This window comes from Oratosquilla oratoria, chromosome 1 (assembly GCF_046742065.1).
Source record: "Oratosquilla oratoria isolate Oo_2021 chromosome 1, ASM4674206v1, whole genome shotgun sequence".
Classification (NCBI taxonomy): Eukaryota; Metazoa; Arthropoda; class Malacostraca; order Stomatopoda; family Squillidae; genus Oratosquilla; species Oratosquilla oratoria.
The window spans coordinates 27,853,416-27,867,396 of NC_134777.1; the positions used below are offsets into that span (position 1 = coordinate 27,853,416).

The window sequence follows — 13,981 nt, forward strand, 5'->3', positions numbered from 1 at the left end:
AGTTCAAGAAGATGAACAAAAAACAAGGAAAGAAATAGAAGAAATATATAGATGAGGGAAATACAATATAGATAAGACCAGACCAATTCAGGCCACAAATGATAGCAGAGAATATATTAGCAAAAACAGGGAAACTAGCAGACAGTGATCAATATAAACAGGTATAGATAAATAGAGAAATGAATAAAGAGGAAAGAGAGGATGAGAAAACAAAAAGACTAGAAGCTAGGGAAAAACAAAACAAGAAAAGAACCGTCAGACAAAGAGAAATTCTATTGGAGAGTAGTGAATATGAAAGTGAGGAAATGGTTCATAGCAGAGAAAAACAGAAGAGAAACAGAAAACACAATGGAAGTAGCAGAAAATTAAAAGTGCCTTATACAAATATAGATGGCTTAATATCAGGCTTGAATGAACTGAATGATTACCTGAAGGAAAAAGAACCGGACATACCGGGTAATGGGAATTGTACAGACAAAATTGAAAGGTCCACTACCACCCAACAGTGTAGGACATGGTGCATATAATTATTGGCTTAGAAACAGAGAGGTAAAACAAGGGGGTGGAGTTATGTTCCTGACTAAGAAGGATATAAATGTCACATATAGAAGGAACAGAGTAGAGATGGTTATGATGGAAGTGGAGGACAGGGATGGGAAGAGCAGGAAGTTTGTAGTAAATTATGTGCCTCCTAAAACAGCTTCATGGGAAGAGAGAGAACACAAATATATGTTAGAAGACACAAGGATAACAATAAGATAATGGAAAATGGAGGAATAGTTATAAGGGGTGACTTTAATTGTAAAGAAATCTGCTGGGAAGAGATGACAGTGAAGGGTGGGGACAAAATTTGGGGAAATGTACTACTTAATATGATTATAGAACATACAATGACGCAATGGATACAAGAGAATACTAGGTATAGAAATGAGGAAGAACCATCACGACTAGACCTATTATTCACATCAGACCCCGAAATGGAGGACAAGATTGAATATAAGACACCAATAAGTAAAAGTGACCACATATTAGTTGAACTGGAACTAAATGAATTCTTTCAAAAAGTAGACTGGGAAAGAATACACAAGGAGGAAACAACAGTAGAAGAGAAATGGAATATTTTGACAAAAATTTATAAAGGAATGGAAAAGTATATTCCAAGACAAAAGCAAGAAAAAGAATATGTAAAGTGCTGGTACAGCAAATAATGTAGGGGGTTAAAAGACAAAAGGGATAAAGGTTGGATAAAATGGAAGAAAGACAAAAGACCTGAAAAATGGAAAATATATACTAGTTATAGAAATCAATATGTACAAGTGTGCAGAGAAGAAAAGAGACAATACAAAAAAGATGTCATAGCAAAATGTAAAGATCAACAAAAACCATTTTACAGATTTGTAAACAAACTGAAAAACAAACAAGAATTAGAGAAACTATGACAAGGAGGAGTTGAATACACAGAGGAAATAGAAATGGCAGAAACTATGAACAAGCATTTTAAATCGGTGTTTACGAGGGAGAACACACAACCTAGAGATATTGAGTGGGAGGAGAAAGTCCTCCCTATGAAAGAAATAGAAGTAACAAGGAATGAAATAATGAATCACTTGAGTAATCTTGATGTCAAAAAAATCGCATGGACCAGATGAAATGGCAAACTGGATTTTAAGAGAATGCAGGAATGAACTAACAGACAAAATACATAGTCTAATAAGCAGTTCATTGAAAGAGGGAAAAGTTCCAGAAATTTGGAAAAGAGCAAATATAGTACCAATATATAAAGGGGGAAACAAGGAAGACCCTACTGACTATAGACCAGTCTCCCTTACAAGTATGATGGCTAAAATTTGTGAAAGAATTATCAAAATTAGATGGGTAAGGCATTTGGAAAAAAACAATGTACTAAATATAAGGCAATTTGGATTTAGACAAGGACGATCATGCATCACAAACTTAATGTGTTTCTATTCAAGGCTAATAGATGTAATACATAAAACATTTGTGGGAAAACCCTATTTCAGTGGTGGCATTCCTCGGGGAGACAGGACTGCTCGGACAGATCTAGGGAACAACAACAACAACTATACATGAGGGTCTATGATTTTCTTCTTTTTACTTGAGGTCTGGTAGAACCCCACAAGAACCTCTTGCATCCTTATATGAGTTGATGCTATCAAAAAATGCAGAAGGAAGTAACCCTTACACAAAGCTAGTTGGTACTAACTTCGAGAAGTTGAGGAAGATTAGGCAGATAGCAAAAAGAAATCTTGGAAAATCACAAAACACAAAGGTTATTATGATAGGAAGGCAATTAGAAGGGAACTAAATATTGGGGAATATGTCTTATCATTATCTCCTCAGAAAACCTCATTGCATCTAGAGTATGAAGGACCATTTAAAAAGCTGGAGAGAAAGGGTGATTATGTGAATGAAAACCTGATGAGGAAATCAGGTGTCCAACAAGCACACATTAACCATTTAAAAGAATTCAATGGGATTGTAGAAGATGAACCAGTTGGTATGACTGAGACAGGACAAGCTGATGGGAACTTTGATTCAGATATTGGGATCTAAACTTATTTTATGATTTGGACAGGTCAGACATTAGTGTGGCATCAGAGAGATCTCTGTCATCATTTGTGGGAGAGATGCATGAAGAAGTCTGAGTGCTCCTCTACAAACACACTGAGATATTTTCCACATGCCCCACCATTACTCAAGCAATATCACATGATGTTCTCTTAGAAGATGGAGCCAAGCCAGTGAGACACACCCTACGGATTGTCATCTTAGAAGGAGAGGATCATAGAGAAGGAAGTGAAGCAGCTTATGGATCAAGGATTAGTAGAACCTAGTACTAGTCCTTGGGCTTCACCAGCTGTGCTAGTACCTAAGCCCAGAGGTGAGTAGACACTATGTGTTGATTGCAGGAAGATGAAGACTGTCACGAAGGTAGACCCTTACCCTCTCCCCAGGATAGCTGACTTCATCAAGAAAGTCAATGCTGCAAAGTTTCTGTCAAAATTGGACTTAATGAAGGGATATAATAAGATCCCTCTTACAAGCAGAGCTACCGAGATATCTGCTTTTGTTACCCCACATGGGCACTTTCAATACAAAGTGACCCCATTTGGAATGAAAAATAGAACATCCTTTCAGCGCCCTGTAAATTGGCTAGTCAAGGGATTGCCAGGTGTTAGAGCATACTAGGATGATATAGCTGTGTTCTCTGATACATGGAGTGATCACATTAATAGGTTGAAGGGTTTACTTGACAGACTTACTGTAAACCTGAAGAAAAGTGCCTTTGGAAGGAGCACCATTGACTATCTAGGACATCAAGTCAGCCAGAATTGCATCACACCATTAGAAGCAGAGTGAAGGACATCGTGGAATTCCAGGTCTCAAAGACGAAGCAAGGTATCAGAAGGTTCATGAACATGCTTGGATTCTATTGGAGGTACTGTCCAAACCTTGCAGAGGTAGCTGCTCCTTTAACCCGCATGCTCTCTTATAATTATTTCAGATGGGATGAAGGTGCTGATGTAGTCAGATTATAGTAAAAATTTCTATCTGTTTTGTGATGCCAGTCATGTAGCAGTGGGTGCTATGCTTGTTCAGGAAAAGATGGTGTCATGAAGCCCATATCATTCATGTCCCAAATCTTTAAGGATTATCAAAGGTAGTATTCTACCATTGAAAGGGAGGCCCTCAGCCTCATATTAGTTTTGAAGAAATTCCAGATTTTTCTTGATAAAAAGGTGATCATCCTGAGTGACCATAACTCCATGAAATATATCATAGGTGGAAAAACAAAAAATAACAGATTAGCCAGATGGACATTAGCATTCCAGGGATATGATTTAAGTACAGGTACTCCTCGTTTAACGACCTACTCGGTTAGCGATGACGCGGAGTTACGACGGGCTTTATGACAGACGTTTAACGTAAATCTCCTGAAGTTACGATGTCGTGTACGATAATTAAGTTGGCTGAGGCAAATTTGTATGATGTTATAATTGAACTTGTACGGTGGATATTAGCTGTGAGGTAAAGTGTTCTGAAGCTTAAGTCTACATTACCATCCTGCAAGCTGCAAAAACTACCTGGGGTACAGTATATACCGGTAGTGGTAAATTTTTAGTTTCGACCATGGGCGCAATATAGCAATAGAAAATTAATTATTAATTTTGTAAATTATAATGTATCAAAGTAATATGCAATTTTGTGAGCGGAAATAAAAAAAAAAGGTGCTAAAACAAATTTAGTAAGTAACAAAGTCATGTCGGACGAATGGTACACCATGTTTGTTATGATAGATGCCGATGTCGAAGAAATAAAAGGATGATGAATTCGTCTAACCTAAACTAAACTAACCTAACCTGTGTTTGATAAATCATTACCTGCAAATTAAATGTCATCCGGCTCGTCCTCGTTGTCGTGAGAGACGTTGGCAGATGACAAGATGGCGTCCCGAGCCTATGCTACTGACTTCGTTCATTAGCATATTTTCTTGTAACATGGTATTTTTTCCTTTCATTTCCGCCCACAAAATTGCATATTACGTTGATACATTTTAATTTACATAATTAATAATTAATTTTCTATTGCTATATTGCGCCCATGGTCGAAACCATAAAAATACCCCGGTATTCAATATGGAATGTCAGCATACGCGGATTTGGTCATATACGGTAATTTCAGGAACCTAACCACCGTAAATAAACAGTAAATAAAGCTTTAATGTACTGTATAAAAGAGGGAAAATACACGAAAATAAAGATACATGTATTGCTGGACATTGTACATACAGTACATGTACGTATATGTATACACTTTCGCTTAACGACCAATTCGGTTAACGACGGCACGCTGGTCCCAATTGTCGTCGTTAAACGAGGAGTGGTTGTATTCAACACATCCCGGGAAAACAAAATGTTGTAGCTGATGCCTTGCTGTGTTCTGATACAAAATGTTCAAGCTCTGTTTCACAAGCTTAAACATTTTTATCCAGGGAAGGGGAATATACCATGTTACATGACACATCACTGACACAGAGAGACTTGGGTATGGCACCATAAGCCACATCCTAGCAAGAGCCATATTTACTTGCTATCCTTAATGAAAATGCAAATGGATAATTTGACCACTACTAGGTTATCTTAAGCTAGCTAATAATATATAGAATTATAAACATATGTAACTTATGATAAATGACCAGTTACAAGAGTTTTTGCTGTCCAGATGGTGGAGGAATACACAATTGGGACTTTCCACGGAAGAGGTCAGGGGACATCCAAACAACTATGGCATATGAAAGCAGTATATCTGTGATGTGGAGTTATACTTTAAAAAGTTTGATAGGAAATGACTGATAATTTGTAAACCTTCACAAAAAAATAAAGAAGTGGATGGATTGTGTGAAGCCAAGTAAATCGAGGTAGATTAGGACTATAATCATAACAAACTGGCACTTGCTGTTGGCACTGGTGTTGTACACCCCTGGTATAAAAGGAAGGGCATTGGTGTTTCTGACTCCCTTGCTTACACTCTGTTCATACCCTCTGATTTGGTGTAAGTTATAAATTATATTTTTATATAATGTAAATTAAATAGTTTTGCACCCTCACCCTTCCTTTTGTCCTTGTAAAGTGTGAAAATCCCTTTAAAAGGGAAATAGACACACTAACTGCTAGATTGTAGGAACTAAAGAAATCGTAGCCAAGGTTTGATTCATGAATGCATACACAAAGGCCCGTGACATATGTCTGTGGAGTGTAGTTGTCTAAAACCCTGTTGTGATTCTGTCAGGGAGGTATGTGGTGTGATGAGTTGTAGTATGAGGCATTCTATGACTTTGTAGGTGGTCCAGAGAAGTGTGATTGGGTAGTGTGATGCTGGAGTCTTTGTTGGGTTTGGGGATGGTAATGAGTTTCCCATGCTTCCAAATGTTGTGTGTAGTGTTGTATGAATAGCTGTAGTTCACAATGTTGGTGAGTGCAAGTATGTCTTGTGGTCCAAGGTGTTTTAGGTGGATGGTACTTATATTGTCAGGGGCACAGGCAGATGAGTGCTTGAGGTTATGGATTATATGCTTTGTCTGGCTGTCCATGAAGGGTGTATAGTCTGGGTCTGTGGGGCATTCTTTTTCACATTGAATGATGTATTGGTAGTCAAGGTGTGGGGTGAGGTGGTTTGTCTGCACAAAATTATTTATTAGTGTGTTTACTTGCTGTCTGAGGGTAAGTTGACTGTTGTTGTGGTTATTGCTGTGTGAGAGCATGTTGTGCTATTGTTGGGTAGTATAATGTTGTTGAGTGTCTTGCATAGTTTTTTTGGTGTTTGTTTCATAATTGTGTTGACAAATGTTTGCCAATTTTGTGTTTTCTGTTCATGTATTTTGTTGTTTATTTCAGTGTTTAGTGCTTGTATTTGGTCTGTTATGTTTGCTCTCTTGTAACTGGTGTATGTTTGCTCTTGTGTAACTGGTGTATGTGTGTCTGGCCAACTGGGGTGTATCATGTTTTGGTGGTGGTGATGATGATTGGAAGGTGGTCAGATCCAAGGGCTCCAACCACTTTCCATGAAGTTGCTGGGGTTAGACAGGGGGAACACAAGGTGATGTCAGGAGAGGAGGGGGTGTAGTGGGCTTGATGGGGGGTATGTGTGTGGTTATGGGTGTTGTTCATGATGATCATAGAGTCACGCTGTGTCTGCAGATCAAACTCTCTCTCCATATTGGGGTTGTTGACATACCAGGCTGATGACTTGGTACTGAAGTCACCATTTAGGATAAGGTTGGGGATGGTGGCAAATTAGTCAAGGTTAGGCCTAAAGTAGTTTGGAACTGTGGGGGAATGATTGAGGGAGGGGGGATGTAGATGTTAATTATTGTAATTGTGGATTTGTTACCTATTCAGATTTGGATTAATTGGGCTTTAGCGGTGTTGTCTGTAGTAGGGAGGAGGGTTTTGGTTGTGGCATTGGTGTCCATGAAGCAGATAGAATGGGGGATCAGGGTGATAAGTCCACTGCCATTGCTGTTTTTTTGGTTTTGTCTGATAGTAGTGAAATAATGAAGAGCAAGTGTTTTTTGGGAGTGCCATATGTTTGTTTCTTGTATGATGGCAACAAGTATGTTGTGTTGTTTGAGGAAGTGTTCAAGTTCATGTTTCTTTTTTTTTTTGTGATGATGCCATCAATGTTATGTTGTAAGATGTTGATGCTGAGTGTTCTGTACACTTTGTAGGTTGCTGTATGGGGTTGGGGTACTGGTGGGCGAGGATTAAGATCAGGGTCAGGAGGAAGAGGAGTGTTTGGGGAGGCGGGTGGGGGGAAGGGGATAGCAAGAGTAGGAGTGTGGACAAGGATGCAGGCTGGAGGTGGGATGGCGGGAGTGAGGTTATGGGTGGACAAGTAAAAAAGGTCCATATGTTTGTGTATTGTTTTATGTCAACTAGTGTTGTGCAAGTGACATGGGCCCAGTTTTTACATGGATTGCACTTAATGGAGCCCTTTGTTTGTCAGCTCAAGGTGATGGGTTTAGAGCATGTTAGATATGTGTATTTTGTGGTGGGCCCAGGACTGTTCTCTACATCTCCAGCTATTAGTAGGAGAAGAGGGATGATCACTGGAGATCATCCCTCAATGCAGAAAAAATGTGAAGGTACATTGTTATAGAAAGATTTGTGGTACTCCTCCAGGTAACTGAAGCTGCTCCCAGAGATTGGTGACACCTGTGTAAGAGCTGGTGGCAGGAGTGTGCTGTGGCTGTTTGGGCCCCAACTCTTGGGGTTTGGCGGTGGTCCCACAATGCAGATGTTGCCACAACAGGACCGTTGGAGCTGGTGTTTATCCCACTGCTTCATTATATGGAATCCATAGGTATTTGGTGTACTCATACCAAGGATAATCATCCTTTTCATGTGTGTTAATGAAAAATGCTGCTCGGGTTAAGCCTCATAGGGTATTCTGCCACAAGAAATGATACTATCATCTCTAAAGTGAATCTTGAAATTTTTTGTTATTACTTACTTCAAAGGTGTCATCTTCCCTCATGTCCTTTAGAATTGCTTCCATGGCCTTCTTGACATTGTCCATCTTTTTGTTATCTCCCATTGAGCCCGAAATGTCAATAACAAAAACAGTGTGCTTCCTCATAGTAGGAAGTCCCTCTGGGGAGAAGTAATGGGCAAAGAAGTCTCCCTCAACCTATAAGGCAAAAGTAAGAAAATAGGTTTTATTGTTCATATTACAATTGTTACATAAGCATTCTTACTGAGTAACAAAGATCAAAGAGAAGCAGACAAAAGACAAGATAATATGTTTTTTCTCTATAAGGAAATAACAGTTCACAGTTTCAACATAATTCCTACCAAAATATATTGACAAAGAATAATGATAATAATTAACTGTTGCCTTTAGTTTCATTGACTGGAATTGTTTAGCTCCACCGCAGCTGGCAATGGTCCTAGGGCCCTTTCATAGATCTCTCTTGGATGAAACTTAGAATATTGTGTGTTGTATTGATATGAGACTATTTCTATGTCACTGGCTTATAGTAGTAGGAAAGGGGACAACTGATGGTTGTCAGCTCTCCTTATAGGTAGAGAAAATACAGCTGCAGATGATATTCTTGGGCCCAGTCCAGAGACCAAGTGTCAAGCCAGTGAAACTGCATGTCCAGGTGAGGGTGGCAGGGAGATGACTCTCCCCAATCTCCATCTTGTGGGACCACCAGTTGCTGGTATTACTCATTGTTGGCAATGGCATTTCCATTGGGGAGAAGGGGGGGGACCATGTCCCTCAACCCATCCAGATTTAAGCTGCCCTCTGGGTTGTTCCTCCTACAATTTTTGTGGGCCTATTTCAAATCCAAATGATATAAACTAAATTTTACCACCTGGAAATGGCTTGGTAGAATAGGGCAAGTTGCCAAGGATTTCAAGGTACTGGAGGTTCAGATTGTCCCAGGATTCTTGGATGGCTACCTGCAGCTTGGGTATAGATTTGATGTCCATCCTTTAGGAGTGGCGAATATTGGCTAGTTCAAGTCCTACCTTACAGGTCGCAAACAACTAGTACAGGTAAATGAAGCCTGCTCAGATGACAGAGAGATAACTTGTGGTGTGCCACAAGGTTCAATTCTAGGACCACTACTGTTCTTGGTCTATATTAACGACATGCCAGGTGCGGTGAACTGTAAGTTACTGCTATTTGCAGACGACTCCGCTCTAATTGTCTCAGGTAGGGACCCAGTTGAAGTAAAGGGGAAACTGAGTGTCGAACTCTCATTGGTCCAGGAGTGGCTCATAGATAATAGGCTGTCTTTACACCTCGGCAAAACGGAAAGTATTGTCTTCGCATCAAAACCCAACCTCAGGAAACACAGAAATGTACAGGTCAGATGTGGGGTTAATGTCTTGGAGTCAAAACAGGGAATGCCATAACGGATAAGATTGTATCCAAGTGTTCACATAAAGTCAAATTTTTGTACAGAAAAGCCAGAAATTTTGATCTGGAAACAAAGAAGCTTCTAGTCTCAGCCTTGTTACATCACTTTGATTACGCTTGTAGCTCATGGTACAGTAGTTTGAGCAGAAAAAACCAGTCCCGGCTACAGGTTAAACAAAATAAGATAATTAGATTCATACTAAATTTACCTCAATGTAGTCATATTGGTATTGAAGAATTTAGCAGAGTAGGATTGTTACATCGGTCGGACACGGTCGGAGCAACACGCATTTTCGGAGCGCTGGCTTACGAGCGAAAATATAAACAACAAACGATCAGCGGCGGCCTTTCTGTTTATACGCGGAGTGGTAAGCTGTGCATTCGTGGTGAAACAATGTTGAATGTAGGTCGAATTTGTATCTCCGTTACTTTCTTTTTTCATTTTTTTTTATATAGTTCTTAAAAATGGAAACCCCTAAATTCAAGGACGCAACTAAAAGAAGCCTGGAAGAAACAAAAATCGAAACTCCACTAGGAGTAGTGAGAAAAAAATCATGCTTCGCTTCAACACCAAAACATTAAACTACACCCAAAGACCTTTATTACGCACAGATACTCTCTTCTCTTCCTCCACAACCACCAAATACCAGCCTCCGGAAACATATTCATAATCATATCACTCACCGCTCCATTAACACACTGAAAGACAACACACTGCTGCATGCCAGACCCCCTGATATCCACCCTTCTGAATCCTCTCTCCCACGAAAGGACAGAGTCCACTTGGCCAGACTGCGATGCGGTCACCACCCAGCACTTCTAAGCTACCAGAAGAGGCTGGACGACCGTGTTGTGAACAGCTGCCCAGGATGTAACACTTCACCCCATACCATACAACACATAATGGAAGACTGCATTATACACAATCATGCACGCAAACAACACAACATACACTCTATAAAGGATTTGTGGGAAAACCCAGTTTCGGCTGTGGCCTTCCTTGGGGAGACGGGACTGCTCGGACAGACAGTCTAGGGAACGACAACAACAACAACAACAACACCAAGAGAATATCAAAGACTAGACGTAAGTAGATTTTCTGGGTTTGAAAGGGAAGGAAATGGATTTTTAAGAATAGAGATGGATAGAGAACCCAGATACAGGAACATAATGAGGAGTAATCTAATTAAGTGATATCGTAGACGAACTATTAAGGGCCCTACACACGCTCAGACTTTTACTCAGACTTGTCTGCACAGACCATGTATGCGCAGACCATGTATGCACAGACCATTTGCTAGGTCTGTGCAAAATCAACTGTAGCTTGATATTATGTCTGCGCAGACATCTCTGTGCGTGCGTAGGCGAGTTCAGAACTTAAAAGCGAATATAAGATAATGTACCAGGAAATATCAAACCTAAGGATAGCCAACGAGGAAAACAATAGGGAGATAGACGAGTTGAAAAAGGAATTAAAACAGCTTAAGGGTGAGAATGAGAGGTTGAAAAGTGAGGATAATAGTAGGAACGAGGTTCTGAAACGAGAAATAAAAAGTCAAATGAAAGTGACCGAAAAGGTGGAAGAAAAAATTAGGGAGAACGACCTACAGGAAAAAAAAAAAAAAAAAAAAAAAAAGTGGAAAATTGAGAAGGAAAGTCAGGAAAAATCTTTATAAAGAAAATAATGGAACAACAAGTAAAAGATAATGCAAAAGAAACTGTAATTCAGGTTATTAAAGAGAAAAGTAACCTAGTTAGGGACACAGTGGATAGAAAAAGGTGTATAGTAGTCTATGGCATTAAAGAAAAGCACAATGTACCAAGATACCAGAGGGAAAAGGAAGAAAAAGAGATTGCCAAAGAAATACTAAAGGAGTTACAAACAGATGAGTTAGGCTGGGACCGAGAAATCGAGGAAACTCATAGAATGGGTAGGTACTCTAAAGATAAGCTATATAGACCATTACAAGTAAAACTTAGATCGCAATCAAGTGTAGAAGAAATTTTAACTAGAACAATGAGACTAGCAAGTAGTGAACAGTACAAAAATATATGGATTAAAAAAGAAATGAGTGAGGAAGAAAAAGAGAAAGAAAAGGAACTTAGGAATGAGGCAAATGAAAGGAATGAGAATAGAACTGAAAAAGAAAAGGAGGAGTTTTTTTGGAGAGTGATAGACATGAGGCTGAGGAAAAAGTACATAGAGAAAATGGAAACAAAGAAGACAGAAGGGGAGGAGGAGAAAGGAAACTAAAAATAGCTTACACAAATATAGATGGAATAATCTCGGGAATAAACGAATTAAATGATTTTCTAGTATTAGAAAAACCAGACATAATGGGAATTGTAGAAACCAAATTAAAGTTCATACTAACACCCCACACTGTGGGACAAGGAGAATATAACTGTTGGACAAAGAATAGAAAGAACAAACAGGGCGGAGGAGTTCTAATTTTGGCCAAGAAAGATTTAACTGTAGCAAAAATAACTGAAGGAAAAAATAATGTAGAATCAATTATAGTACAAGTCGAAGGTAAAAAAATGAAGAAAAGAAAATTTGCAGTGCTATATGTACCTCCTAAGACACAAGCCAGGTCAGAGAGGGATCACGCCGAGTTACTAGATGATACAAAGGAAGAACTAATTGAAACACTGAAGGATGGAGGAAATACAGTAATTATGGGTGACTTTAATTCAAAAGAAATATGCTGGAAAGATATGACAGTGAAAGGGGGAGAGAAACACTGGGGCAATGTACTCCTTGACTTGACCATTGAATACACAATGACCCAGTGGATTAGAGAAAATACTAGATATAGAGGAAATGAAGAACCCTCAATATTGGACTTAATACTTACAACAGAACCTGAGATAATCGATAATATTATTGACAAAACTCCGATAGGAAAAAGTGACCATGTACTAATAGAAATGGAATTGAAAGAACAACCAGACCAAAGCAAAAATGTTAAACATAGAATAGGAAGACCTATGTATAACAAAACAAACTTTGAGAAACTTAAAACATTCTTTCGCAATGCAAACTGGGAAAAATTCCAAAATGAAGATACAGGGATAGAAGAAAAATGGAACATACTAAAAGAAATTTATAATGAAGGAGTGGACAAATTTGTACCACAACAAAAAATGGAAAAGGCATACATAAAGAACTGGTACAACAAAAGATGTAGTGAAGCAAAGGAAAAAAGGGACAAAGCTTGGAAAAAATGGAAAAGAGATAAGAAACAAAGCAAATGGCAAACATACATCAAACTAAGAAACGAATATGTAAAAATACGCAGAGATGAAAAGAGAAATTATGAAAAAAAGATAATAGACAAATGTAAAGAAGAACCCAAACTATTTTACAAATATGTAAATGGAAAACTGAAAAACAAACAATTAAGAAATAGAAAAACTGCGCCAAGATAAAAAGGAATTTACAGAAGAACTGGAAATGGCTGAAATAATGAACAACCACTTCAGATCAGTACAGTATTTTCCGGCGTATAGTGCGCGACTTTTTTCCGTTGGAAGGGCCTAAAATTGGGGGGTGCGCGTTATCCGGTGGTGCGCATTATCTACGGCCTACTATAAAAATTCTGCGGCTGTGTGTGTATTTTTGTTTCACAACAACGTGACGATGTTGGCCGTCACAAAGTCGGGACGGCACACTTCTCCGTGACGTTCCGTGAGAACAAGAAGAACAGCCATGGTGACATGAAAGAATACGCCAGCATGGGCTATATAAATATTTGGTATAGGTAGGTATCTATCGAATCTTATTTTTCATGTTTAAATAGGCCTAAACACCATGAAACATGATCAATATTCATGATATTTGCCCATGTTCACAGCATCCTAGTTTGAATTTCTATGTTGGCTTTGTTGCTTCACTTTAGGTATGGTACAAATTCCGTTGCGGCTGTTCATAAACTCGTGTCAAACACCTGACTACAACACCCTCTTTCGGGAGTTATATTAACTAAACGTCACCTCGATGAGAGACTGTCCTATTTCACCACTGTCATTGCAGGTTCAAAGCTAAAACGAAACAGTCTGTAGTTTGCTTCAGTATTAAAGAAAAAATGGTAAAGACGAATTATTTCCTCAAGATATAAAATGAACATTTTCTGTAAAAATCCCGAAATTTTTCTGTATAATTTACTTTCAATAAACTTTTTTTTAGATCATATTTCCTACAAACTATTTAAGCTACAAAGTAATAAGGGACCAACGCACAACATGAGTCATATACCGGTACATGTAGTTCCGACTTTTTCTTAGTTGTGTCCTGATTGATGCCTAAACTGACAATTTAGTGACAAATCAACAGATTTCCCAGCGGTGGCTCTAGCCAATGAAAAATACTTCTCCATGTAACCTCGTTCACATGATACTAAGTAATTAATCGCCGTTATTTCATTGGTTTATTTTTACTAACATTAATTATCGTAGTCTATGCAAATATTTGGGATCCGTAAAACAGCACTGGTACCAACATCATGAACGTTGGCCGTTTTAGCTC

At 38.8% G+C, this 13,981-nt stretch overlaps 2 protein-coding genes across 3 annotated transcripts in view; one reads left to right on the forward strand and one right to left on the reverse strand.

The window, feature by feature from the left end:
* LOC143027647 (inter-alpha-trypsin inhibitor heavy chain H4-like) overlaps positions 1 to 13,981 on the reverse strand; it is a 191,203-nt gene that overhangs the window by 95,625 nt on the left and 81,597 nt on the right. The window contains exon 10 of the mRNA XM_076189048.1: positions 8,035 to 8,211. Coding sequence (XP_076045163.1) covers positions 8,035 to 8,211 — 177 coding nt within the window. The remainder of the gene's footprint in view (positions 1 to 8,034; positions 8,212 to 13,981) is intronic.
* LOC143032426 (uncharacterized) overlaps positions 1 to 13,981 on the forward strand; it is a 71,482-nt gene that overhangs the window by 43,672 nt on the left and 13,829 nt on the right. For both annotated transcript variants that reach the window (XM_076197199.1, XM_076197190.1), the window contains exon 2: positions 7,704 to 7,884. The gene's annotated coding sequence lies outside the window, so the exon portion shown is untranslated. The remainder of the gene's footprint in view (positions 1 to 7,703; positions 7,885 to 13,981) is intronic.